General features: G+C 31.6%; 4 protein-coding genes across 4 annotated transcripts; 1 reads left to right on the forward strand and 3 right to left on the reverse strand.

Moving 5' to 3' along the window:
- Positions 1 to 7949: 7949 nt before the first annotated feature.
- LOC133878915 (NAC domain-containing protein JA2-like) lies at positions 7950 to 8693 on the reverse strand. The gene has a single exon (XM_062317477.1). It carries the CDS (start codon positions 8691 to 8693, stop codon positions 7950 to 7952), a length of 744 nt encoding a protein of 247 aa, XP_062173461.1.
- A 5741-nt stretch (positions 8694 to 14434) lies between these two features.
- On the reverse strand, positions 14435 to 15196 carry LOC133878917 (NAC domain-containing protein JA2-like). Its single transcript, XM_062317478.1, has one exon. It carries the CDS (start codon positions 15194 to 15196, stop codon positions 14435 to 14437), a length of 762 nt encoding a protein of 253 aa, XP_062173462.1.
- A 7821-nt stretch (positions 15197 to 23017) lies between these two features.
- Positions 23018 to 24910, forward strand: LOC133879519 (uncharacterized). Its single transcript, XM_062318095.1, has 2 exons — positions 23018 to 23128; positions 24449 to 24910. The coding sequence occupies exons 1-2, from the start codon at positions 23087 to 23089 to the stop codon at positions 24821 to 24823; spliced, it is 417 nt and encodes a 138-aa protein (XP_062174079.1). The 5' UTR covers positions 23018 to 23086; the 3' UTR covers positions 24824 to 24910.
- Positions 24911 to 26654: 1744 nt separating this feature from the next.
- On the reverse strand, positions 26655 to 27625 carry LOC133880707 (NAC domain-containing protein JA2-like). Its single transcript, XM_062319703.1, has one exon. The coding sequence runs from the start codon at positions 27573 to 27575 to the stop codon at positions 26817 to 26819; it is 759 nt and encodes a 252-aa protein (XP_062175687.1). The 5' UTR covers positions 27576 to 27625; the 3' UTR covers positions 26655 to 26816.
- Between the last annotated feature and the right edge of the window lie 343 nt (positions 27626 to 27968).

A 27968-nucleotide genomic window follows, 5' to 3' on the forward strand; every position in this document is an offset into this window, starting at 1 on the left:
GTGTGTCCGGTTCAAGCTTTCTCATTCCGACTGTGCCTTGATTCGTGTAGGGTGACCAGCGGGGACCGGTGAGCCCACCGTGAGGGAAGGCTTTAAGGAAGAGTTTTGAAGCGGGTTTGACGGGGAGCTCCGAGTCAGCGGACGAACCAGTCAGACTCCGGACTAGCTCTCTGAAGGTGACGATGGTTGTTGCTGTTGGCGATGGTGGTGAAGTCATGGTGTTGTGTTTTTCCATTTTACAGAGGGAGAGAGAGAGAGAATGGTGATTTGTTTCGCAGAAGAGAAAGAAGAATGAGAGAAGATAACTGAAGTTGGTTCAAATACATCAGCTATCGTTGATGGCTTGGTTCAAAAGTTAAATGCATTGAAATTGTAGAAAAAGAAGAAGGAAGCTATAAAAGCGTTTTCTTTTGTCTCTCTCTGTGTACGAATCATAAAGTAGATGGATATGAGGTTGTAGTCAACCAGGGGAACAAACACAAGGCTCGAGAATAAATATGACAGGCACAGAGGTACAACTGAAAAAAAAAAATAAATAAAAAAAAGGATTGAATTGCCAAAAAGTGCATTGGTAAACAAAATAGCAAAAAGTGATCGTTTAAGAATGTTTGAAAATAGAAATTACGCATTCAAATCGAATTTAAGGGGTTCATTTTTTATTTTTATTTTAAAAAAAAAACGATTTTAAATGTTGAACCTTTGCTAAAGATATTTAATTACATTTATAAAAGTTGCATGTTGAAAATGGTAGACTAAATTAAGGGTGATTTGGATTTAATGTTTAAAAAGTGTCATTTTTAAAAAGGATTATTTGAAAAAACATATTTTTTTAAAAAATTGAGCACAGACTTGCCTCTAAGCATTTTCAATGGCTTAGAAAATTTTTACCTTCAAGCCAAAATAGTTAACTAATTTATTAAAAAGTCTTTCATTTGATTTTGCAAATCAAATGCAAAATGTATTTGCTAATAGTACATATGCATCTAATTTTTTTTGCTAATAGTACATATGCATCTAATTTTTTTTTTTTTTTTTTATTTCTCCCATAAAAATTAATTTATGCCATAACAATATTTATATATATGTATGTGTCCGAATTTGAGAAATTGGGATTGTGGTTGTAGCTTTTTACCATTGATTCTCTTAAGCTTTTTCTTTTTTTCCCAAATTTGATCAATATGATTCATTTTTTTTTTTTAAAAAAAAAAAAAAGTAAATTACACTTCGGTCTCATAAACTATCATCCATGTGTTACTTATTTGTATAAATTATAATCCAATGCAACTTGAATATTATTTTGAAATTTCAGTGTCAATTTGCTTCCTCTGTTTAAATTAGTCATTTAGCTGGATTAAAAAAAAGAGAGTAATGATTCAATGCCACTCAAATATACAGAACCTGTTTGGTAACTCATCCAAACAATTTTCATTTTCATTTTACTTCTCCCAAAAATATCAAATCAAAAACATTCTTACTTTTTTACACTTTTTACATCACATCAATAATTTTTTATTATTATTCAACCAAAAAAATCCACTACAAAACAAAACTTTTTTACTTTCCTATAAAACATTCTCAAATTTTATATCACATCAATTCTTTCTTACTACTATTCAAATAAATATTTCAATTCACAGTCACTTACCAAACACACTCACAACTTTTTACTACTTTACCTATGTGGTAAGATGATCCCCTACTACTTTTTGAGTTTTTTTATTTTTTAAAAATAAATTAAGGTGAGGGACCATCTTGCCATATAAGCAAGGTGGTAAAAAATTGTATATTTAGGTGGTAGTGAATCATTATTCTAAAAAAAAAAAAAATGTGAAATGATTAAATTATTCATTTTATTTAATGTGAAATAGATAGTCTCATTTTAAAATACCCTTTTATATGGATTTTGTTCATCCTAGTCCCTAAACAACGTTTTAAACATTTTATGGCTGAATAAATGTAAAATGAACATTTTTGTGAACGACAATTTGGTCATTTCACATGCTTTTGTTTTTTTCATTTAATTTAACGGTTGATGTCGACAAAGGAAGTGAATTAACACTGAAACTTCGAAATAAGATCTGAATTGCACTAAGTTGTCTGTTATATAATTAAAAATAATAGACTTTATTTAATAACTTTCCATTTTTATTTTTGTTGAGTAACATATGGATTCTTATTCAAGAAATAAAATATTATTAAGAGCGGATAGTTGGGGCAATTCGTGATCCACAGATGATGAGATATTAATAAATAATGTTTCAAATTCTTCAAAATTTATAATATATAATAATTCAAACAAAACCAGTGGTATGATTTTTTATTTATTTAATATTATAATCCAAGGCGGGACTTCGGGTTGATTTTTATTTATATATATGTAATATAATTAGATATCCCAAAAAAAAAAAAAAAAGCTTTAGGCACGGAGAGATAGGTGGTGGCCGTCCGTGGTGGGGGCAGTAGTTTGCCCACTTCTATTCTCAATGGTAAAAGAAGCTCTCAAACTCGGATTTAATGGGTGCATTTTAAAATAATCACAATTTTAAATGTTGAACCGTTATTTTACCTAGAGGCATAATTACACTTTTAAAATAACATTTTGAAAATGGTAGACTAAACTAAGAGTGGTTTGGATTTAATGTTTAAAATATGTGATTTTAAAAGGGATGATCTAAAAATATATTTTTAAAAAAATAAAACACAAACTTAGGTTCTTGTTCCTGGAGCATTCCTAATGGCTTAGTTGCACAATCAAAAGTCCTTCTACATAATCAAAATATATTGGTACAACTTATGCAAAAACTTATATCCATGGATCTCACTAATATGTTGGGCACTTTTAATTGTGCAAAAATCATTTTCCTTTACTATTGTGCAAAAAAACATTTTCCTTTGCTTTTGTGCTTCCCCGTAGACCCACCACCCCGCCTTCTACCGTGTGAAATGACAGCCATAGAAAATCTCTAAATTGCTTGCTTTTTCAACACCTTAAAAACCAAAAGGCATCACTATGAACACCCGGACACCAATTATCCAAGATGTGCCCTTTTTTTAAGGTTCATTTGTCGAAATTATACTTAAAAACAATTTTTTATTATATTTTTTTAAAAATAAATAAATAAATAAAATGTGTCCCAAAAAATGGCATTTATTTTAGCTAAATAGTTCCTTTTATCAATCACATTTTCAAATTCAACTAACTTAGTTTGAAATGAAGTGTTTTCTGTCTTTTACAAAAGTGAAAAAGAATTCGGTTAATATTTGCTACTATAATGAACTACTTTCCCTTCCACCAAAACAAAAATAAACAAACTTTCTACAAAATAAAATATAGGAAGAAAATACTCTAATGTTATTTATATTTTATCTTGCTACCCACAAATCACCAATGCCAGGAGATTTATCCTAAAAAGGCACTTGTTTTGTGTTTTGTAATGTTAAATGATTCAACATATATGAAATAGATATTAATTGCATCTTTCTCCTTAATTAATAAATAAACTAACGGACGTCTTCTTAATATATATTCATGATATTCTGCATGCATGAAGTTGCTCCATACATACATAAAAGAAATTTTACTTGCTTTATATTTAAAAGGTAGAACCAGAATGTTAATTTCTTTCATTTAAGATAGGATTGAATTTTCCACAATGTCCTCAATTTTTTTTTTTTTTTTTATTAACAAAGAAAACGATAATTATTGAATGCTTTGGTTTTGAATGACAGTAATTAGCATGATTCATATTGTTGTCTTTAGTTAATTGAAATAAAAATTGGTTTTTATTAGTTAAGGGAAAGGGGTTTACCTTTTGTAATTGGAATTATACCATATCAAATAAAGAGATTGCGAGTCCAAGTTGTGGAGTTTGAAGAAAAAATGGAGAGTTTTTGACTGGTTTCAGAAAAAATAACATTTTTTAAAAAAAAAAAAAAAAAAAAATTATCTATTAGATTTTATTTTTAATTTATTTTTGTTATTTTTTATGGAAGACTTCAATTAATATTTTCTGAATTGTTATAGTTTTTACAAGGGATTTGATTCTTGTACAATACCAATACAACAACTGCACAACAATCCCTCACATGAGGGTGGGCCCCAATATGTGGGACTCACCCTCATGTGAATGATTGTTGTACAGTTGTTGTATTGGTGTTGTAAATCTAACATTTTCCTTCTTTTACAATTACCCCCATACACTTAAAACTATCAATTTAATATATCTTTCTTTCAATTTTACTTATCCTTTAAAATTTTGAATTAAAATTTTTCATTGGATCTTATCAAAATTTTTAAAATACCACTTTTTTTTTTAAAAAAAAAAAAATCTAAAAAATTTGAAAAATAGATACAATTTTTTGCATATTCCGTTAAATCATGACCAACGCCTAAATTCTTACAATTTTTTTGTCCTCATAAAAAGGAGGGGTGTTTTGGAAATTTCAACACCCTTCATTATGATTTTATGGAAAATCTTAACGGAATTGTGAAATTAAAAAAAATTAAAAAATAAATACACTAAATTAAGAGTTTTTTAAGTTTAAGGAGTTGTTGTAATTGAGATCGAAGTTCAAGGGATTAAATAAATTTTTCTCATTTTCTTTAATAATATATATATAAATATAAATATATATTTTATGGTAATATGGGACTAATTCAAAGTAAATTTTTAAAATCTAGAAAAGGGTTCACAACTGATACGTTTACCCAAGAATTTATTTACATTTACCCATTTCAAAATTTAACCGCAAAGAAGGTATTAGAAGGGGCCCCATACATCCGCTCTAACCAATCAAGAAGCATCCTGTCACAAATATACAATGAATGCACTCTCAATCATTGAATTGAATGAATAAAGGAAAGACCAATTCTTGTGTAAAGCATTAAGCCCTGCCGAAGAACTTCCCCTTATTTTCTTCAAATTTTTTTTTGGAGTCCAAACAACACTCATCAGGGAGAAAATAATCAGGAAAGCTTCTCATATTTGTTTATTATTATTATTATTATTATTTTAAAGTATTTTTACTAGAAAAATCTATCAAATAAACATGTTCTTACATCTAGCTTTTTGATTTAACTAATCACTTACGAATTTCTATAAATATTAGGATTTTTTTTATTTATAAGTATGAAGTATGTCTCACCTTTTGTGGCTTGGCAGCACTTCAGGCTCATGGAGGCCCAGCTTAGGATTGACTGACTAATCTTCAATTCAATGCCTCACATTACTCAAAACATTGAACAATTGAGTCACAAACTTCGCCTGAATGGTTAGCTCCAAAAGAAAATTTGTACTTAGCAAGTCTCGAACTTGAGACCTATGAGATAATATGCCCTAAGGACCTGAAGCCTCAACCGGTTAATTATTAGGAATTTAGCTATTTATTGGATGAAAATAATTTTTTTTCTTTCTCCAAGATAAAAGGAGATGGGCTGATATCCAAGTATTTAGTGAAAGAAGTGGGAATTGAAGGAAGTTAAAAACTTGAAAAGAAAAAACAATGTTAAAAGACTGGCAAATTATCAAGGACTGAATTGCAATTTCTTATTTCTTTCCTGACTATCCTAATTGGTTTCTATAGTATTGTTTCAATCCTTGCTAGAAATTAGATCTTCGTATAACCAAAATAGGCCAACTCCAATCCTTTTCCTTCTTTCTGTGTATTTCAACAGTCTTGTTTTGAAGAAAGTGATATTTAAACAGTATTTAATTAGTCAATTTGCTATAACAAGAGATTTTTGTTTTTTGAGTTTATTGATATTTAATTAATAAATTAATAATTAAAAAGTTGAAAAAATCACATTTCTTTGAAATTGGTGCTTATGGAATAAATTGTTTCACGTGTGATCCAATTGTCCACAATGTTGGACGCTATTTTAACTCTTTCGGTTTCAAGTTTCAACAATAATAAGAAGGAATTTTTTTTATTTTTTTTAATTTTTTAATTTTTTAATTTTTTAATTTTTTTTTTTATTTTTTGAATAATCTTGAAGAAGATTTTGGGGATGATCACTCTCTTGCAAATCATATAGTTATCTATATTCGGAAAGAAATTACAAAAACTTTTAGCCCTTATATTGTCTAAAACATTTTTTTTTAAAAAAAAAAAAATTTGAAGTGGAAAGAGGAAAAGAAAAATTACACGAAAATAAAATACAAATGCGACTATGCCTTCGTAAGAGCAATTAGCAATGAGTCAAATAAATTATCTGGCCCATCAAAGTAACCGATAATGTCGACGAACGCACTTAATATATATGTATATAAATATAAAATATAAATTCAATTAAAATTTATTACAAATAGTTGATTTAATATATTTTAATTGACTAAGTATATTTTTTTTCACTTTTGTTTATTTCTAAGGTAATATTAATATATATAAATCTGGATTGGATGCTATAAAAAACTCAACCGAATCTTTAAAAAAATAAAAAAATTACTCAACCGGATATAAGTATACAACCGGTGGACAAAATACTGAACGAAAAGGATTATTTTTCATTCAACAAAAGTGATCACAAATAAAACGAGAGAGCAACAAAAAATAACCCTAAATACCAAAACTATATGACATGATTTTTGAGTTTGCTATTTTTTATGGGTTGATATCCAAACACATGATCTCTAAGGCTCCATTTATTTCAGCATAAAATAATTTTTGAAAAATATTTTTTGTACTTTCTGATGTTTTGTACAATAGAAAATAATAGTCAAACAGAAAAATCTTTTTTAATTTATGCGAAATAGTTTCATTTTTTTCAAACAAAAATACTTGCATGTTACCTATATTTTTCTATACATAATAGATTTTTCAATTTTTTATATTGGTGATGTTCTTATATTTTCAATCAATTGATCAAAATAGGAAAAAATTAGGAACATTTGTACAAATTATTAAAAAAATAATAATAATTTAGTAGTTTCTACATCTAAAATAAAATTGTTTTAAAAAACGTCAGATTTTAAAAGTCTTCCATGCCTAAAGATCATGGCTATGGTCATATATATGAATATGCGCAAATTGTTAGGAAAATCACATAACATGTTAAAAGTCTTCCATGCCTAAAGATCAGTTGGTACATTGATCGATTGGTAAATTTACATGAAAAAAAGAGAAAGAAAAAAAAAAGAAAAAAGATAAAGCAAAGACGCCATGCATTGTAATTCAATGAGGACACGCAAGTCTAACTCAAAGACCAATTAGCTGTTTTTTTTTGGGGGGGGAGGGCTTATTTTTAATTTTTTATTTAGTTTAATAAGCTGTGTTTTGTCTTTAGCTAATTCTTGCATATGAAAGGAGAAAATAGATTACATTCTATATGAAAATGAATTTCAAAAAAAAAAAATAAAAAAAAAAGGAAAGAAAAAGACGAAGGAAGACATACGTAAATAGGTTTGGTTGATATGTTGCTTATTTTTCCATTTGAGAGATCATCTCAAATCACCTCATTTAGAGTAATATAATCTCACTAAATTCTCCTCAAATCATTTTGAAGTAATAGACACCAACGATGATTATTTAATTATTTTTTAGCATTACCCTCTAGATTAATTAGTACCTAGATTTATTAGTACGATTTTGAAGGGGTTGAGCGTTGTTGTGACTGAATCAGAATGTTGAAATGAATTTTTAATTGGATTAATTAGCATCCAACACAACTAACAACGTTTTCTTTCTTTCTTAATCAAAGAGAAATAAAAAACAAAAGTAATAAGTTTGACTTGAAGATAATTGTTTATGAAATGCAAATATCTCTATTGCGGGTGCAAAAAATTGCAAGACTTACAATATGATGGAACTGGAATATTATGCTCCAACAAAATATAACAAACAAATAAAAAATTTACAATGTTTTCCTATCTCTTGAGTGACCAATAGCAAAACAAAAAACCAAAACACTTCGTTTTGATCTGAACAATTTGCCTCAATTTTTATTGTAGTCTCTAGGCAAATAAAGTACTTATGTCACCATCCCAAAAATCCTCTAATGCCCCCAGCGGCAGATCGCCACCCTCCGGGGGCAGGATGTTCATGAAGCTCTCTAAATCAAACTCTGAATCAGGGTTATCACAAGCTGGTAGACAAAACTCCATATGGGTTTCCAAATCAGTCTCATGGGTTTCCAAATCAGCATCGGGCGTTCCATAGTTTGCTTGAGGCCCATCGGATTGAACAATTTCACAGCAAACCCTCTTTCTTTGCTGGTATCCATCCTCACGGTGCCTTTTGATCCCAATCCTTGATTCTGAGCCTTTCTTTTGAAGGGTACAGAGGACCCAACTGGTACTCGGTTCATGCTCCCCAACGAGTGAAAACTCGTGCATTATCCAGTCCGATCTCTTCATGGTCGAGCCATCTTTTACCTTGAAACAAAACAATTTCCTGGCCCCAATAACATCACCCTCCTCATCATATATATGATGAGAAGAGTTCTCATGCCAAACCCCAGATCCGGCAGTTCGTGCCACTCGACTTTTGCTTATTTTTCTCAGTTTCGCGAAAAAGTAAACCTTCTCACCCTCCTGATCGCCGCAGATTTCCCAGGGAGGCTTTTCACCGTATAGATCGCACTCACCGATGCCGTCCCAGGGAAGCTCTTCACCCATCGCCTTCTTCAACAAGTAGTCTCGTACAAGCTCTTCATCGCTGGGACAAAAGCGGAACCCCGCCGGTAGAAACACCGCCATTAACTCCACTCTTATCTTTTCTCCTTGATCGATAACAACAAGGACTTCTATCAGGGTTTTACTTGGAAACAAAGTCTAAACCCTAGATGTATTTATTAGCCCTGCACTGACCGACTTGTCTAATTAAATAAATAAAAAAATAAAAATAAAAACAACTAAATAAAGGCAAGCCTACCGTTTAAGCCCTTCGTGCTGCGTCGTTTAAGCCCTTAAGCGGTCATAATTTTATTTCCTTTTTTACCCTTACAACTCTGAAAAAGGGTTTGCCTTCGGTCGTAGAGGGTAAGCAGCGGGTACCCGTGTGGGCTAACCGGGAGTGAAAGATTTAGGGAAGAGTTTTGAAGGTGGGTTGACGTGGAGCTTCTCCGAGACAGCGAACAAGCCGGTCAGCGTCTGGACCAGTGTGTCTGCTTGGACAAAGGTTGTTGCTGTTGGAGATGATGGTGAAGTCATGGGGTTGTGTTTTTCCATTTTAGAGAGGGATAGAGAGAATGGAGATTTGCAGAAGAAAATTGAAATTGGTTCAGACCACCAAATGAGCTATAGTTGAAGGCTTGGGGAAATAAACCGAATGGGGAATAACCTGCGTCCTAGGCTCTCCATTGTTCACAGTTCATGCATTGAAATTGAAGAAACACAAGTACAACAATTATTCCCATAAACCTACCATCTGACCCTTGTCTTCTCAAGAAAAATTATACTTTTTGTCTTCCCGAGAACCATCGCTTGAAATACTATAAAAAAATAAAAATTAAATAAGCGTTTTTGTGTCTCCCTGCAAGTAGATGGATATAAGGTGGTAGTTATAAGGTGGAAGTCAACCATGGGTACAAACACAAGGCTCGAGAATATATGACAGGTACAACTGAAATTCTGACATTCTGACCCTTGTCTTCTCAAGAAATTTTTTTTTTTTTTTGTCTACCCGAAAACAAATTGCTTTAAAATTAATTTATTTAAAGCAATTTGTCTTCCCATCTGGTATTCACCCTATACCGTATTTCCTTTGCAACCTCAAATTCAGTGGTCTAAAGCGTGTGGCTGTGGAGAACGTGACTAGGGTTGTGCTTGATTCTCTTAGGTTTTTTTTTTTTTCAAATTTGATCAATATGATTATTTTTTTTTTTAAAAAAAAAAAGTAAATTACACTTCGGTCTCATAAACTATCATCCATGTGTTACTTATTTGTATAAATTATAATCTAATGCAACTTGAATATTATTTTGAAGTTTCGGTGTCAATTTGCTTCCTCTATTTAAATTAGTCATTTAGCTGGATTAAAAAAAAAATTTGGAGTGATTAAATTATCCATTTTATTTAATGTGAAATAGATAGTCTCATTTTCAAATACCCTTTTATATGGATTTTGTTCATCCTAGGCAACGTTTTAAACATTTTATTGCTGAATAAATGTAAAATGAACATGTTTGTTAATGACAATTTGGTCATTTCACTTTTTTTTTTCCATTTAATTTAACGGTTGATGTCGACAAAAGAAGTGAATTGGCACTGAAACTTCGAAGTTGCACTAAGTTGTCTGTTATATAATTAAAAATAATAGACTTTATTTAATAATTTTCCATTTTTATTTTTGTTTAGTAACACATGGATTCTTATTCAAGAAATAAAATATTATTAACTATTAAGAGTGGAAAGCTGGGGCGATTCGTGATCCACATATATAGGTGATGAGATATTAATAAATAATGTTTCAAATTCTTCAAAATTTATAACATATAATAATTCAAACAAAACCAGTGGTATAATTTTTTTTTATTATTATTTAATATTATAATCCAAGGCGGGACTTTGAGTTGACTTTTTTTTATTTCTATGTAATATAATTAGATATCCCAAAAAAAAAAGAAAAAAAAAAGCTTTAAGCACGGAGAGATAGGTGGTGGCCGTCCGTGGTGGGGGCAGTACTTTGCCCACTTCTATTCTCAATGGTAAAAAGCTCTCAAATTCGGATTTAATGGGTTCATTTTTAAAAAATCACAATTTTAAATGTTAAACCGTTATTCTCAATAGTCTGTTTGGATTTGCGATTTAAAAATACCGATTTAAAAATGTGTGATTTTTCTGCGTTTTCAAATCGCAATTTTTTAAAAACGCAGTTTTCAAACGGTTTATTTTCTGCGATCTAATTTAAAATTTCACTTTTTCTCTACGAAATCGCAATCTCAAACACACTCTAAGAGTGGTTTGGATTTAATGTTTAAAAAATGTGATTTTAAAAGGGATGATCTTAAAAAATATTTTTTAAAATGGAAAACTACAATTTACTTCCATGATGTTTACACCAATTTACAATCTTGGTACTAATGTTTAGATTGCTTCAATTGCACCCTAAAAAGTTGTAAAAATTTGCAATCTACCTCCTTCCGTCCAATTGCTTCGTCTGATGAGACGAAAATGCACCCACATTGCTCATCTCCTTCAACAAATATCAGAGCAAGTTTTTTTTTTTTTTTTTTTATTATTATTATTATTTTTTTTTTTAATAGTCTTAAACAAGACTCTTGGGATGATCACTCTCTTGCAAATCATATAGTTATCTATATTCAGAAAGAAATTACTAAAACTTTTAGCCCTTATATTCTCTAAAATATATATATATATATATATAGAAATTACTAAAACTTTTAGCCCTTATATTCTCTAAAATATATATATATATATATATTTTAATTATGAGTGGAAAGAGGAAAAGAAAAATTACACTAAAATAAAATACAAATGCGACAAAGCCTTCGTAAGAGCAGTTGGGAATTATCCGACCTATCAAATGAACCGATAATGCCAACGAATACGTTTAATATATATGTATATAAATATAAAATATAAAATATAAAATATATATTAAATGATTAAATTCAAATAAAATTTTAATACAAATAGTGATTTAATATATTTTAGTTGACTAAGTATATTTTTTTCCTGTTTATTTCTAAGGTAATATTAATATATAAAAATCTGGATTGGATGCTATAAAAAACTCAACCGGATATAAGTGATCATAAAATTGAACACAAATAAAACGAGAGAGCAACAAAAAATACCCTAAATACCAAAACTATATGACATGATTTTTTGAGTTTTCTATTTTTTAAGGGTTGATATCCAAACACATGATCTCTAAGGCTCCATTTGTTTCGGCGTCAAATAATTTTTGAAAAGTATTTTTCTTACTTTTCAATGTTTTGTGCAATAGAAAATATTAGTCAAACATAAAATATTTTTTAATTTATGCAAATTAGTTTCATTCTTTTCAAATAGAAATATTCGCATGTTACCTATATTTTTCTATACATAATAGATTTTTCAATTATTTTTTAAATCGTACTTTTTAAAAATATAAATACAAATAGATCCTTAATTTTAGTCTATCATTTTCCAAATATTTTCAAAATAAAATTTTTAAAAATATAATTAAATGTATTATAAAATTACGGATGAACATTTAAAATCTTGTGTTTTTCAAAGTGTATTTGAATTTTTTTAAAACAAATGTCCTCAAATTTGTTTTTTATTAATGAAGAAAACAATAAATTATTGAATGCTTTGGTTTTGAAGGACTAGAATGACATTAATTAGCATGATTCATGTTATTGTCTTTAGTATATTGCAATGAAAATAATAATAATAATAATAAAAAAAAAAAAAAAAAAAAGTATATGGCAATGATAACAAATGACACAAGTTATTATAATAAGTAGGAAACGAATTGTTTTTATTAGTTAATTGAAAATACACCCCTACGTGTATGCATGGCACGTTTCCTTTGCAACCTTAACCTGCTGCTCAAATTTATTACTGGTCTCTCTAATTTTTACCCCCAGTTGGAACTAATTTTAATTTTTTCAATAAAACAAAAGTGCATTGTTAAATGAAATTGCAGAAATTGTTTGATTTGATTGTGTTTGAAAAGAAAAATGACAGTTTGAAATGAGAAAAAAATTTATACATTCAAAACGCAAATAAAAAAATACATTTTTAAAAACATAGTTTTAAATGTTGAACCAATAATCCGTGCTTAACGGATACATTTATTCTCTAAAACTTTTTTTTTTTTTTTTTATTCAAAGTAAGAAGGGAAAAAGGGAAATTACACGAAAATAAAATACAAAGGCGACATAGCAGTTAAGAATGAATCAAATAAATAATCTGGCCCATCAAAATAACCAATAACGCCAACGAATGCCCTTAATATATATGTATATAAATATAAAATATAAATTAAATGAATAAAGTTATATTTTTTATCAAATTAAACTTTTAATATGAATAGTGATTTAATATATTTTAATTGACAGGTATATTTTTTTTACTTTGGTTTATTTCTAAGGTAATATTAATATATATAATTATGGGTTGAAATTTTTATTTAAATGTTTTTATTAGTATTATTTCATTTGTAGAAAAATCTTGACTCCGTAGCTGATATTTACACAACAGAAAATAGAAACATGAAAAATAAAAAAAACGAATAACACACTAATTGGTGTGGTGAGCACGCGCTGAATAGGATCCAGTTGGCACTCCCGACAAGCTGTTTGCTATTTTGTAGATCTTGAAAAAGACAAATTACAAGGCAACACGTTACGAAATCGGAATATGTACTAACAAAATTTTTACTCTATTCACATTTTTCAATTGTTTATATTGGTGATGTTCTTATATTTTCAATCAATTGATCAAATAGGAAAAAATTAGGAACATTTGTACAAATTATTAAAAAATAATAAAAATAATTTAGTAGTTTCTTCATCTAAAATAAAATTGTTTTAAAAAAGTCAGATTTTAAGGTATATCAATGATCAATCATTCGAATTGATGGGCCGCTTCAATCTTTCGCTAATTTTTTAGAAGAAATAAAGACAAAAACCTTAAAAAGTTAGAATTTTGTGTCTTAATATTATCGATAGCTTAGATAAGTTTGTCAGTTTCCAAAAGAATCTTAGGAAAATCACATAGCATGTTAAAAGTCTTCCACGCCTAAAGATTAGTTGTTACGTTGATCAATTGGTAAATTTACAAGAAAAGAAAAGAAGATAAAGCAAAGACGACGTAGCTTTGTAATTTCGTGAGGACACCTAGTCTTATCCAAAGACCAATTAGCTGTTTTTTTTTTTTTTTTGGTCTTGTTTTGTCTTTTTATTTAGTTTTTTTATGTGTTCGACACAAGGAAAAATGAGATTTAAATTAATAATTTTCGTTTCATAAAGTATGATTCGCAAATTAAACTGCTAATTCTTGCATATTAAAGGAGAAATTAGATTACATTCTATATGAAAACGAATTTCATAAAAAAAAATTAAAAAAGAAAAGAAAGAAAGACGGACGTAAATAGTTTTTGTTGTAGTAGACACCAAAGCTGATTATTTAATTATTTAGCTACGGTATCATAGATAAATCGTAGGGGTTGAGCGTTGTTGAAATGAATTTTTAATTGGATTAATTGGCATCCCACAACTAACAACGTTTTCTTTCTTTCTTTCTTAATCAAAGAGAAATAAAAAACCAAAGTAATAAGTTTGACATGAACAATATTTTTATTGCGGGTGCAAAAAATTGGGAGACTTACAAATTGATGGAACAGGAATTATGCTCCAGCAAAATATAACAAACAAATAAAAAATTTACAATTTTTTTCTATCTCTTGAGTGACCAACAGCAAAACAAAAAACCAAATCACTTGGTTTTGATCTGAACAATTTGCCTCAATTCATTTGTAGTCTCTAGGCAAATAAAGTAGATATGTCACCATCCCAAAAATCCTCTAATGTCCCATGCGGCAGATCTCCATCCTCCGGGGTCAGTATGTTCATGAAGGTCTCCAAATCAAACTCTGAATCAGAGTTATCACAAGCTGGTACAAGAAATTCCATTTGGGTTTCCAAATCAGTCTCATGGGTTCCCAAATCAGTATCGGGCGTTCCTTCCATATGGGGCGATCCATATTTTGCTTTAGGCCCATGGCATTGAACAATTTCACAGCAAATCTTCTTTCTTTGCTGGGATCCATCCTCACAGCGCCTTTTGATCCCAATCCTTGATTCAGAACATTTCTTTTGAAGGGTACAGAGGACCCATTTGGTACACTGTTCGTGCTCCCCAACGAGTGAAAACTCGTGCATTACCCAGTCGGATCTCTTCATGGACGAGCCATCTTTAACCTTGAAACAAAACAATTTCCTGGCCCCAATAACATCACCCTCCTCATCATATATATGATGAGAAGAGTTCTCATGCCAAACCCCAGAACCGGCAGTTCGTGCCACTCGATTTTTGCTTAGTTTTTTCAGTTTTGCGAAAAAGTAAACCTTCTCACCCTCCTGATCGCCGCAGATTTCCCAGGGAGGCTTTGCACCGTATAGATCGCACTCACCGATGCCATCCCAGGGAAGCTCTTCACCCATCACCTTCTTCAACAAGTAGTCTCGTACGAGCTCTTCATCGCTGGGCATAAAGTGGAAACCCGCCGGCAGAAACGTAGCCATTGATTCCACTATTTTCTTTTCTCCTTGATCGATAACAACGAGGACTTCTATCAGGGTTTCACTTGGAAATCAAGTCTAAACCCTAGATATATTTATTAGCCCTGCACTGACCGACTTGTCTAATTAAATAAATAAAATAAAAACAAACAAATAAATAAATAAAGGCGAGCCTACCGTTTAAGCCCTTCGTGCTGCGTCGTTTAACCCTTAAGCGGTCATAATTTTATTTCCTTTTTTGCCCTTGCAATTCTGAAAAAGGGTTTGCCTTCTCTCGTGTGAGGTCATCGGTGTGAAAGATTTAGGGAAGAGTTTTGAAGGTGGGTTGACGTGGAGCTTCTCGGAGACAGCGGACGAGCCGGTCAGCGTCTGGACTAGATCTCTGAAGGTGTGTGTGTCTGCTTGCACGAAGGTTGGAGATGATGGTGAAGTCATGGGGTTGTGTTTTTCCATTTTAGAGAGGGATAGAGAGAATGGAGATTTGCAGAAGAAAATTGAAATTGGTTCAGACCACCAAATGAGCTAGTTGAAGGCTTGGGGAAATAAACCGAATGGGGAATAACCTGCGTCCTAGGCTCTCCATTGTTCACAGTTCATGCATTGAAATTGAAGAAACACAAGTACAACAATTATTCCCATAAACCTACCATCTGACCCTTGTCTTCTCAAGAAAAATTATACTTTTTGTCTTCCCGAGAACCAGAATTAAACCATGCATTCTTGTTCAAAAGTTATTTATTGTCTCATATAATATACCTAACAAAATGCTGAAATAAAATAAAGAGATCTGACCAATGACGTAGACGTACATTCAACTACTGGACCATCCGTGAACAGTGCTTGCTGATTATAATTAGCACCTACTAATTGCATGATTACTGTTGATCACCATGCGCTTTGATGGTGCGTGTACCTTGCTTAAAGCGGTTTGGTTAAAAGTGATTGGTGAGGGTGAGTAGTGTAATGCGATTGATGATTCAGTTGACAACTCATTCATGGGTTGGGGAAATAAACCGTCGAAAAGTTTCCTGCCTTTTGAGGAGCTCCATCCTGAGAGAGTCTGAGACTTGACTTCAGTTGTCATTTGTCATTCATGGGAAAGTGAGCTATGGAACCTGAATATTTGGATGGTGACGGCCCCTTAAAAATAAAGATGAACAGAATATTTGAAAATATTCTGAATAAGAAAGATAATAATTTGTAGAGTAATGCTGTTCAGGAGTCAGGACTATTTATTTTTTAAAAATTACAATTCAATAAAAATTTAGTCTGTGATTAATCACATATTTAATTATAATTTGAAAAATTATATTAATCATAAAAAATTCAAAGAAAACATGTGTTCTACTTTTAAAAGCACCTCGCATAAATACTCGATTTGTATGGCAAAAACTTTTAAGACATGGATTGGTTTTTCTTGAATAAAAATTCCCGGGAAATGAATATTGGCTTGTTGTGTGTGGGAGATAAAGAAAGAGAAGAGAGGACGAAGGAAAATGGATTTGAATAGCAAATATAGTATTTTCGTTTTTTTTTTCTTGCATTTTTTTATTGGACGACCCAAAAGACCTAATTGTGCTAAGTTTCTATATAAATTAAAAAATAAAACTAAACATTTGTCTATAAATTATTCTAAAAAAGAAATTTAGTTTACAGTGAGAATGGAATGAATGACAATTTATATTGCATTAGTAAAAAAAAGAAAGAATGGAATAATAGAACCATTTTATTGACACTTCAAATGTGCAACAACTATAATTGCCGACACATGAAATTTGTATGAAATTTCCATATCAAAGATTATTGTTCAGGTCAAAGGCATTCAAGTTCTTAATGGGTAGTTCAATCAGCTGAATATCATATTTTATAAAGCGAAAATCATTAATTCGAATTTTCCTTTCCCCTCTATTTCCTGTGTGAACATGTAAAACAAAAAAAAAAAAAAAAAAAATCATAAGCATTCAACAAAAACCCTAGCTACTGTCTTGTTAGATGCTATGCAAAAGTAAAGAAACTCGACATTAAATTCCTGTAGATTTTCGAAAAGTTCTACTTACGTGCGTTTCTGATCGGCAATTTCTTGTCAATTTTGCTAATCTCTACCAAAACCCCGAATTTGACCGAACTCCGGCTCAAAAGCCTGAATGCTTGGCCACCTCTTTGATTGACATTGCCAAACGAACGGTTAAAATTAAAGGCAAGATATTTACAAACAGTGGACTGTTGCTCAGTGTTATTCCTGAATCCATACACAAGGACATGTCTTTTACCCACAAATAAAAAATAAAAAATAAAAAATAAAAAATAAAAAATAAAAAATAAAAAATAAAAAATAAAAAGTAAAGAAAAAAAAACTTTTTTCTTTTTTGTTTAATGTTCTTTTAGAAGGGCAAATCATTCTTATACCATGGCCATGGACTTCCCCAGTAGGCCCATCAGTTTTGGTTTTGTCCCACGAGTCTATGAGGAACACACAAGATCATTTTATTCCCAAAGACCTTCACTCTCTTTACATGATTAGTGTCAAACTTCAAATTTTGGATTTGGCTTAGGTATAGTAAATAAATTTACCACATCCATGCTATAGTTTTTAAGGGTCCATATTTATTATATTTTTCCTTTCTTTTTCAAAAGAAAATTTTAAAATTAAATTAAGACCATTAAAAAAACTACAGCATAATTACTGTAATTTTATTTTTTTTTACAACAACTAAGCCTAATCTTAAATTTTAATCTTAAAAAAGGAAAACATTGCCGGACTGCAAACCATTCTTCCATTTTTTCCTAAAAAATTTAACTTTTATTTTTATATATTAACAAATAACTTTTTTTTTACATTCTCTCAATTTTTCTACTTTATATCATATCAATCAATTTTTTTTATTTTACTTTTTCCTCTCAAAACTATTCACCAAACACACTCAATTTAAATTGTTGGGCCAGGATATACCTACCAAAGAAAAAGGCACACACCCCAAAACAAGCACAATCAGTCTGTGAGCCGATAACTTAATGCCACCAAGCGACTACCTTAACTCATTTTCCTTAAACTTTAATTTGGATGACTACCTTAACTCATTTTACTTAAACTTGCAAATATAAGTAATATTTTGTTGAGATATAATTCTCTGTCAACTTTTCATAACTAAAAACTCAAGTATCTTATGTGGTAAGAAATCATAAAATAATAGTATTTTTTTTTTTAACCCATGATTCTCTGCCACGTAGGATAATTGCATTTTTAGTTATATGAAAAGTTGGCAGAGAATCGTATCTCTATTTTATTAATGGAAGTCTGAACCTAATTAAAAATAGTTTTGAAATATTCTTTTTAAAATTTAATAAGAGCAGGAACTATGCTTCATTTTTTTTTTTTTTTTTGTTGATCCTAACCAACTAACTGGGATTAAGCGAAAAAGAAGAAGAAGAAGAAGACATATTTAGCCCTCTTGTATAATTGGGATCCTAATTTTCATTTTGAAATATTTTCAAAATGAAAAATTTTACAAATAAAGTTAGGCGTATAATAAAATTAAGGTTCAATATTTAAAATCTTGTGTATTTTAAAACGCACCCTTATCAGTGGATTGGATGTGTGTATATATATATATAGTGGGGAATTTCTTTCCCATAAGCATCAGTGTTGTAATTGTCTATGAAGGTTCCAAAAGCTTTGGTGAGCTGCAGAGGGAAAATGTCTGGAATTGCTTCGAACTATCCCCACCATTTTGAGAACCAGAGAGAGAGTATCCTAGTGAACTTTTTATCAAAATTAATAAACCATGAATAGTTATTAGCAGAGTTCTGGTAAAGCATAAATCTGAACTAGGCACCAATATAATCATAATAAGAATAGGACAACTCAGAATTAGCAAGCATTCTCGGTTGGGAAGGATATATATATATTCATATTTTCAAATTCAACTAACTTCACATAGACATCAACTAGTTTGAAATGAATTATTTTCTGTCTTTTACAAAAGTGAAAAAGAATTCAACCAATATTTGCTACTTCTAATGAACTACTTTCCCTTCCACCCAAACAAAAATAAACAGACTTTCTCCAAAATAAAACGCAGGAAATAAATACTCTCATGTTACCTATATTTTTCTATTTTAATTACATACTCTTTCAAAGCACATACATTACATTCAACTTTTTAACTATCATTTTTTCTGTTCACTCTAAATATTCTCTCTAACAATTATTGAGAGAACTTTGTGATCACTTGCGCCCGGCAACACGAGCAGTCCGAGTATCACAAGATTTGATGCTTATACGCTTCTTGTGAAATTACTTCTTGATGAGCCTTATCTTTAAATATATGTTAATGGGCTTATAGGAATTAAATAAGCCAATTTACTAACTATTTGGGAATATTTCTCAACAATGTGTCTTTTGATAAACAAGAAATTGTTTGGGGTAATGACAAATATCTGCTAAATGCCTATTTCTTCAAACTGCATGTAGATTTCCATATTTGTTATGTTTCCATTAGTTTCTTCTACTTATTTTGTATTTATACAAATATAAAAGTAATTTTTTTTGAGGGAAAAAAAAAAACCTTTCATTGAGATCAAATAGTGTTACAACAGCAGACACCACAAGGGTTGAGCATAAATCAGACACCCTAAAGGTGTACAAACATCTCAATACAATACAGACAGTTGTTACTAAATAAAACCCAGCCAACAGAATGATGCCTTTGCGTTGACATACACCTTTACTAGAACAGGGAGTCGGTCACACATTCTGAGCGACTGCCAATGACTAGATTAATGTACGTACAAAGCAAACTGTCCAAACAAACACAAACTATAACAAAACAGGAAAATCTCAACGGAGGGAAGTCTCTGCCGGGAAAGCCACCGCCTGGTGCACGCGCCGGCACCAGAAAATAAGCCCATCAATCCTAAGGCGCCAAAAGCCTCCGATCAACCAGTTAAATAAAACATTGTCAAATGAGGATTTATTTATTTTTGGTCATCGCCAAATATGGTAGTCTGGAGTTGCATTCTTGCATGTAACTTTGATATAGCTAAGTACATTAAAGCTGAAGCAAGCAATGCAAACATATGGTAACTTTGGGCTTGCATTGATGATTATGGGCATGGTTTACTGCCTTAAGATGTGTATTAGGGTCTGTTTGGGTTTGCGATTTCAAAAAGTGTGATTTTAAATCACGATTTTAAAATATGCAATTTGAAAAAATTGATTTTTAAAAACGCAGTTAAGCGTTTGGCAAAATCGCAGTTTAGCATTTAAAATCGCAAATTAGCCTTTAAAATTCTGCGTTTTTAAAAAAACATCATCTTACCTGCGATTTGAAAAAACAGGAAAAATCTACGTTTTCAAATCGCAATTTTTAAAAGCGCAGTTCCCAAACGATTTATGTTCTGTGATTTGGTTTAAAATCGCACTTATTGCCTACGAAATCACAATCCCAAACGCACCCTTAATATGAACCACTTTCCATGAGTCATATATGGTTATTGCGCTTATATGTATACTAATATGAATAACGACATAGATGACCAGTTTCTTGCTTTATGGATCGCTCATGGATAAACGATCAAGTATATAGGTGACAGAATTGTTGTCTTAGTTTCCTAATTATCGTAGATAAGTACTTTCCTAATTAATATTCTCTTCTTTTCTTGGTTAATTGTTGTAATTTATTGGAGAGGTAGAAAATTGTGAAAAAAAAAGTGTGATTTTGAAAGGGATTTAATGTTTGAAAATGGTAGACTAAACTAAGAGTGGTTTGGATTTAATATTTAAAAAGTACGATTTAAAAAAATATTTTTTTAAAAATAGAACACAGACTTAGGTTCTTGCCCCCTGAGCATTTCCAATAACTTGGGAAATTTTTACCTTCGTGCTAAAATAGTTAACCAATTCATAAAAAAAAAAAATTATATGATATATTTAATTATGCAAATCAAATGCAAAATGAATTTATGAATAGTAAAATCATGCACATGTTATACTTCACATATGCATCAATCTCTCAAATTCATCCATTTGTACTCATACACATGGCATATACTTTCCCAACACCCAATCACTTCCCAAAGCGTCTCATCAAAATTAAAAACCCATCATTTCAACATGTCTCTCAACAGAACACCATTAAATGTCTGCCTTCTACAATCACATTTAAAATTTTGACCATTGTGCCCTAAATTTACCCGCCCGCCCAATATTCTCTTTAGAATGAACCGTGTTAAAGAGTTTAAAAAATATTTTAGTGCATCAAAGTTGTGCTAAAAATATGAATAATACAAAGTCTTTTATTTATTTATTTATTATTTTTTTAAAAATTAACATGATTTTTAAAATTATTATTTAATTTAAATTTAATTGTAATCAATTTCAACTTGTATAGTAATTTTAAAAGTTACATTAACTTTTTTTTTTAATTAATAATTTTAAAATCACACTTTTAAAAAATATAAATTTAAACTAATCCTTAATTTAGTCAACCATTTTCGAAATATTTTAAAATGAAAAATTTAAAAATATAATTAAACGTATAATGAAATTAGGTTGAACATTTAAAATCTTGTGCTTTTTAGAATGCATTTGAATTTTTTTAAAACAATGTCCTCAAATTTGGTTTTTCTTAATGAAGAAAATGATAAATCCTGCTGCCTATAATTATTGAATGCTTTGGTTTTGAAGGACTAGAATTACATTAATTAGCAGGATTCATGTAGTTCTCTTTAATATATGGCAATGAATAACAAAAAAAAAAGAAAAAAGTATGAAACAAATTGATTTTAATAGTTAATTGAAAATACACCCCTACGTGTATGCATAGCACATTTCTTTTGCAATTTCACACGTACAAAGGGATAATCTATGCCCCTCCATTCACATTTTATCAATAATTATTTTCTCGAAATAAAAATATTAACAAATAATTAAAACAAAAAATGATTTTAAAAACATAAAAACGGATTTCAAAGTAAATAAAAAATACTGTCTAAGACATACTATCAAACAAAGCTTACAACCAACTCCTTACTGCCAAATAATTTAATAATATAACATTAAAAATTCATCATTTTTATTATTACATTATTTAAATTATATATCAAACATATATAACAATTTATTAAATAATAATATATTAACTCTTTTTTGTTTTTAGGTGATACTGGGAGCAATGCTCAAGGGTGTCATCACTGTCATGAGATCCAACGGCCACAACTAGAAGGAAGTACAAACAATCTTGACGTGTAGAGGCCCCCACACCCATCAAGTCAAATCTTTGCCTCAGTTCTAGTAGTACCTGCGCTCAGTCTCTTTACAGCTGGACGGCTACGATTGATTCTACCTCTCTGCCTCGATCCCATCACCCCTCCACTCAGATCCTTTCCCTCCAAATCCCTATCTCTCTGCCTTCTCACATCCTCTTACGTGGCTTCTACCCGTCATGCCACGTCACGCTCCCAAGACTTCTCGCCTTCCCCCAATACGCATTGTCCAATCAACAAGTGGGTCCCCAACATATGAATCTACTCCATTGGTATAATTTGATGAACTCCAGGGACAGCCTAGGGAAAATGAAAAATAGTAATTGAGAACTGATTCCCGTACAACACTTTTACAACAAGTGTACAACAGCCCTCTCACATGGGGTGGGCTCCACAGTGTGTGGGGTCCATCCCATGTGAGAGGGCTGTTGTACACTTGTTGTAAAAGTGTTGTATTTCTATCATTTTTCATAGTAATTTGTCCAATTTTATAATTAGCTCCTTGCCTCCCAAACAAATGTTTATTTCACGATGCTGCATAGCTCTTCGAAGTGATTTTCCGCTCAAATTGCTCATCGACGACCCAAGAGCTTTGCCTCCGGTGGTGCATTTCGTCTCCGGCACTCCACGATGCAGACAACAACGGGTCCAACTACCAGATCACGGTCACAGGTAAATTTTCATCTTCTTCGTTTCTTGCAAATGTACCCATAGGATCTCCCTCTTTTGTTGTGTTCATTAGGTTATGAATTTTATTTTTTAGGTTCGGTGGCTGTATATTTGAGGGGATCTGTGATAATCAGTTCTTCTACGTCTTAGATATAAAGGCTTTGATTGTGGGTTCTAGTTTTTTAGCCTCTTGACAGCATTTCCTTGGTGTTTTGATGTTGATGATGTATATTCAGTCCGCGTAGTTTTACTCTGGAGATAGGTACTTTTCTCAAATATTGTTGAAGGTTTTAAGGCTTTCGAGTCTTTTCTTGCTTGAAAAACTGATCTTAGCTTGTGACCTAGTTTTACTACCTAGGTTGGATGATTAAGGTTGCTAACTCCATACCATGTCAATAAAATACACCCTGAAGGAAAAATTCAGAAAAACAGAACGCAAGAGGTTTTTTTTCTTTTTTGGGAGCTCGTTGCCTTAAAAAAAAAGAAAGAAGAGAAAATATAAAAAATAGAAAGCTTTAGAGCTTTAGCAAATACAAGATTCAAACTCCATGAGACATCCCCATATACATATCTTTGGTTGTTGGTTACTAATTGTGGCTTTCAAACGGCTATCTGATACAACGCTCTGTTCTATTGTCCTTCTACTAGACATGAGGGTTTTGTTGGAAGTGCGGATACAAGAAACTTATCTGTGTTATGTCCTTATTTTTTCTCTTCAATTATAATTTAACTTATTTTGGTTTTCTTGATAGAGTTTACTGCTTTCATGAACTTATTTTGCAGTGCCCAATATGCTCTATTCTGGACATAGTTGTCGATTTCTGGGCTATGATGTGTTAAATTGTAATGTAACCTTTGATGATATTATTTTCTAGAGTTGTGTTTGATTGCATGAATTTGAGGAGTTCTTTGAAGAGTAAGCACGTGGGATTCCCACGTGCAAGATAATATGTTGTGAGTTCTTTTAATTAAGGAAAGGATAATAAGTGAATTTTTCCCTTTCCAGGTATGTTGTTAGAGGATCTGAATTCTAGATACCACATGCACTTTCAATGGGATTGCTAATCTTCCAACATTTACATAATGTATATTCAATGTCAAATGTTAATAGCATCTTGGTAAGTTGTGTAAACTACCTTGTTATGATGAACAAGTCGAATTGTTCATTATTAAAATCATTTGTTAGAGATGTGTTGAAATGAAGAAATTGGATGTATTTAGTCATTTATAGTTTCAGTCCAAATAGAGAATGACGAACCGCAAGGTATTATAGTTAAACCCTGATTCAATATTGTAACATATTATTGTGATTGTTTACTGCAGCATGGACGACCTCCGCCTAGCAACTTACTAAGGTCGAGCAAGCGGGCGTCCAAAGGTGAAGTGATTATGGAAGATCGGACCAGAAATTTCAATGAGATAAGGGACCAATCGGAGAGTACGATGATCAAAAGCTCGACATCCAGTTCTGTGGCAAACGTACCCAACACTGACTATCCTCGAGATTGGCTCATCGAGGCAGTCAATATAATAAACACACTAGCTAAAGAGATGGCTTTGCCTACACGTGCGCACCTTAAAGCGTGTGAAGCCTTGATGGGGAAGATGGGGAAGAATGTGGCGAAGGTGTTCGTCCACATGACCGATGCTTGTCGGAAAGACTGGCTGATGGATTTCCTTTCTCCCAACTTCGATTGATATAGTTGACTGTGTTTATGTGGGAAATTCACTAGACTCTTGGATATTTAAGCTTATATTTATGCCTGGACCTATCAAATGTTTTTGTAGAGGATATTTAATTTATGAAGTTGCAGTGTAATGATAAATATTTCCATCATAATCAGTTCTTAAAACTCTCATGCAGGTGATATAATTTAAAATTATTTTACTGATCATAGATGTTACTGGAACGTGTGGTATGAACTCAGGCTAGACAGACGGGGTTGATATGATTGACGACCCCCAATATTTGCGACAATGAGGTACCCGACAATGAGGACGACAAAGGAAACGAACACGAATCTGGATTATGCTGAGATCTTGAAATACTTCAAAATAACTGTACCATATAAAACATCTAGTTTTCACCCTATACGTATTTCCTTTGCAACCTCAAATTTAGTGGTCTATTTGTCACCGTCCAAATCAAATTAATTTTAATTTTTTCAATGAAATAAAAACTGCTTTATTAAAGAAAATAGCAAAATGTGATTGTCTAAGAATTTTATTTTTTAAAACAAGATAGATACATTCAAATTGAATTTAAGGGCTGCATTTTACAAAACACAAAATTCTAAATGTTGAAACCTTTATTTTACTAGATGCCCGCCTCGCCTGTCCGTCCCCGCGCGCATACACACATATATATATATTTGCGTTAGACATTATTATTTTTACTACAAGTTTTTAATAAATTGATATCACATATGTAACTAAAAAGTGTATTGTCACATGAAAGTCTAAAAGCTATTTACTACGTTTAAAAATCGACCTGACACTCCACGTAATATTTATCATGTCGGTCACTAAAACGTTGACTATCACTTAATAATTTATGTGACACTCATTTTTTATAAAGAGTAGTGCAAAATGTAAGAATGAAATTAAGAATTTAACTTGAAGGGGTCAGATTGTATTGAAAATTTTTTTAGAGGCCAACTTCTGACAAAAAAGAAAGACTTAAAATATTGTTCTTAACAAATTTAAAGGCAATTCTTTTTCTAAAAAAACAAAACAAAATTCTGTAGGTGGCTGGATGGGGGCCATGGCTTCTTCCAGCCCCCTTGGATTAATCATGGAAAAATATTACATTTTTATTTCACAATTACTCCCACCCTTCTTCTAATCCTAGCTCCTTAAATTTTTTTTTCTTATATTTTTTAATTTATATATATATAGTTTTTTATTTTTTTATTTTTTTATTATAAGTGACACGTGTTATAATTTTATTGACTTTAACGTAACACACTAATAGAATCCGTCAATTTTTTTTACAAAATCTATTAATAAAAAGCAATTTATTATTAAGGCATACTCAAAAATCATTCGGAACATTTTGTTTCCACACAAAATTTATTACAAATCAAATAAACTACTTAAACTGATTTTAGGTTTTCCAAAAAAAAAAAATTGTTCTTTTTCATTATGATAATAAAAATAAATATCGGTGGTAGGAAAAAACCAAAAAAGGCACTGGGATATTCCAAAAACTTCAACAACTAAATTCTCCTCAAATCATTTTGAAGTAGTAGACACCAAAGCTGATTAATGATTATTAAATTATTTTTTAGCATTACCCTCTAGATTAATTAGTACCTAGATTTATTAGTACGATTTTGAAGGAGTGTTGTTATGACTGAATCAGAATGTTGAAATGAATTTTTAATTGGATTAATTAACATCCCACAACTACCAACGTTTTCTTTCTTTCTTTCTTTCTTAATCAAAGAGAAATTAAAAACAAAAGTAACAAGTTTGACATGAACATAATTGTTTATGAAATGCAAATATCTTTATTGCGGGTGCAAAAAATTGGGAGACTTACAATATGTTGAACTGGAATTATGCTCCAGCAAAATATAACAAACAAATAAAAAATTTACAATTTTTTCCCATCTCTTGAGAGACACCAACAGCAAAACAAAAACACTTGGTTTTGATCTGAACAATTTGCCTCAATTCATTGTAGCCTTTAGGCAAATAAAGTACTTATGTCACCATCCCAAAAATCCTCCAATGTCCCATGCGGCAGATCTCCACCCTCTGGGGGCACGATGTTCATGAAGGTTTCCCAATCAAACTCTGAATCAGAGTTATCACCAGCTGGTAGACAAAATTCCATATGGGTTTCCAAATCAGTCTCGGGCGTTCCTTCCATATGGGTTTCCGAATCAGCGTCGGGCGTTCCATAGTTTGCTTGAGGCCCATCGGATTGAACAATTTCACAGCAAACCCTCTTTCTTTGCTGGGATCCATCCTCACGGCGCCTTTTGATCCCAATCCTTGATTCTGATCCTTTCTTTTGAAGGGTACAGAGGACCCAACTGGTACTCGGTTCATGCTCCCCAACGAGTGAAAACTCGTGCATTAACCAGTCCGATCTCTTCATGGTCGAGCCATCTTTAACCTTGAAACAAAACAATTTCCTGGCCCCAATAACATCACCCTCCTCATCATATATATGATGAGAAGAGTTCTCATGCCAAACCCCAGATCCGGCAGTTCGTGCCACTCGACTTTTGTTTAGTTTTCTCAGTTTCGCGAAAAAGTAAACCTTCTCACCCTCCAGATCGCCGCAGATTTCCCAGGGAGGCTTTTCACCGTATATATCGCACTCACCGATGCCGTCCCAGGGAAGCTCTTCACCCATCGCCTTCTTCAACAAGTAGTCTCGTACAAGCTCTTCATCGCTGGGACAAAAGCGGAACCCCGCCGGTAGAAACACAGCCATTAACTCCACTCTTATCTTTTCTCCTTGATCGATAACAACAAGGACTTCTATCAGGCTTTTACTTGGAAACAAAGTCTAAACCCTAGATGTATTTATTAGCCCTGCAATGACCGACTTGTCTAATTAAATAAATAAAAAAAATAAAAATAAAAACAACTAAACAAAGGCAAGCCTACCGTTTAAGCCCTTCTTGCTGCGTCGTTTAAGCCCTTAAGCGGTCATAATTTTATTTCCTTTTTTACCCTTACAACTCTGAAAAAAGGTTTGCCTTCGGTCGTAGAGGGTAAGCAGCGGGTACCCGTGTGGGCTAACCGGGAGTGAAAGATTTAGGGAAGAGTTTTGAAGGTGGGTTGACGTGGAGCTTCTCCGAGACAGCGAACAAGCCGGTCAGCG

The sequence above is a fragment of the Alnus glutinosa genome, chromosome 10 (genome assembly GCF_958979055.1).
Source record: "Alnus glutinosa chromosome 10, dhAlnGlut1.1, whole genome shotgun sequence".
NCBI classification, from domain to species: Eukaryota; Viridiplantae; Streptophyta; class Magnoliopsida; order Fagales; family Betulaceae; genus Alnus; species Alnus glutinosa.

Excerpts from the sequence above, each read along its gene's own strand:
- LOC133878917 (XM_062317478.1), bottom strand. The coding sequence starts at position 15,196 with ATGGCTACGTTTCTGCCGGCGGGTTTCCACTTTATGCCCAGCGATGAA.
- LOC133878915 (XM_062317477.1), bottom strand. The coding sequence starts at position 8,693 with ATGGCGGTGTTTCTACCGGCGGGGTTCCGCTTTTGTCCCAGCGATGAA.
- LOC133880707 (XM_062319703.1), bottom strand. The coding sequence starts at position 27,575 with ATGGCTGTGTTTCTACCGGCGGGGTTCCGCTTTTGTCCCAGCGATGAA.
- LOC133879519 (XM_062318095.1), top strand. The coding sequence starts at position 23,087 with ATGCAGACAACAACGGGTCCAACTACCAGATCACGGTCACAG. Across the intron at positions 23,129-24,448 it reads CTACCAGATCACGGTCACAG|CATGGACGACCTCCGCCTAG; the intron begins GTAAATTTTCAT and ends TGTTTACTGCAG.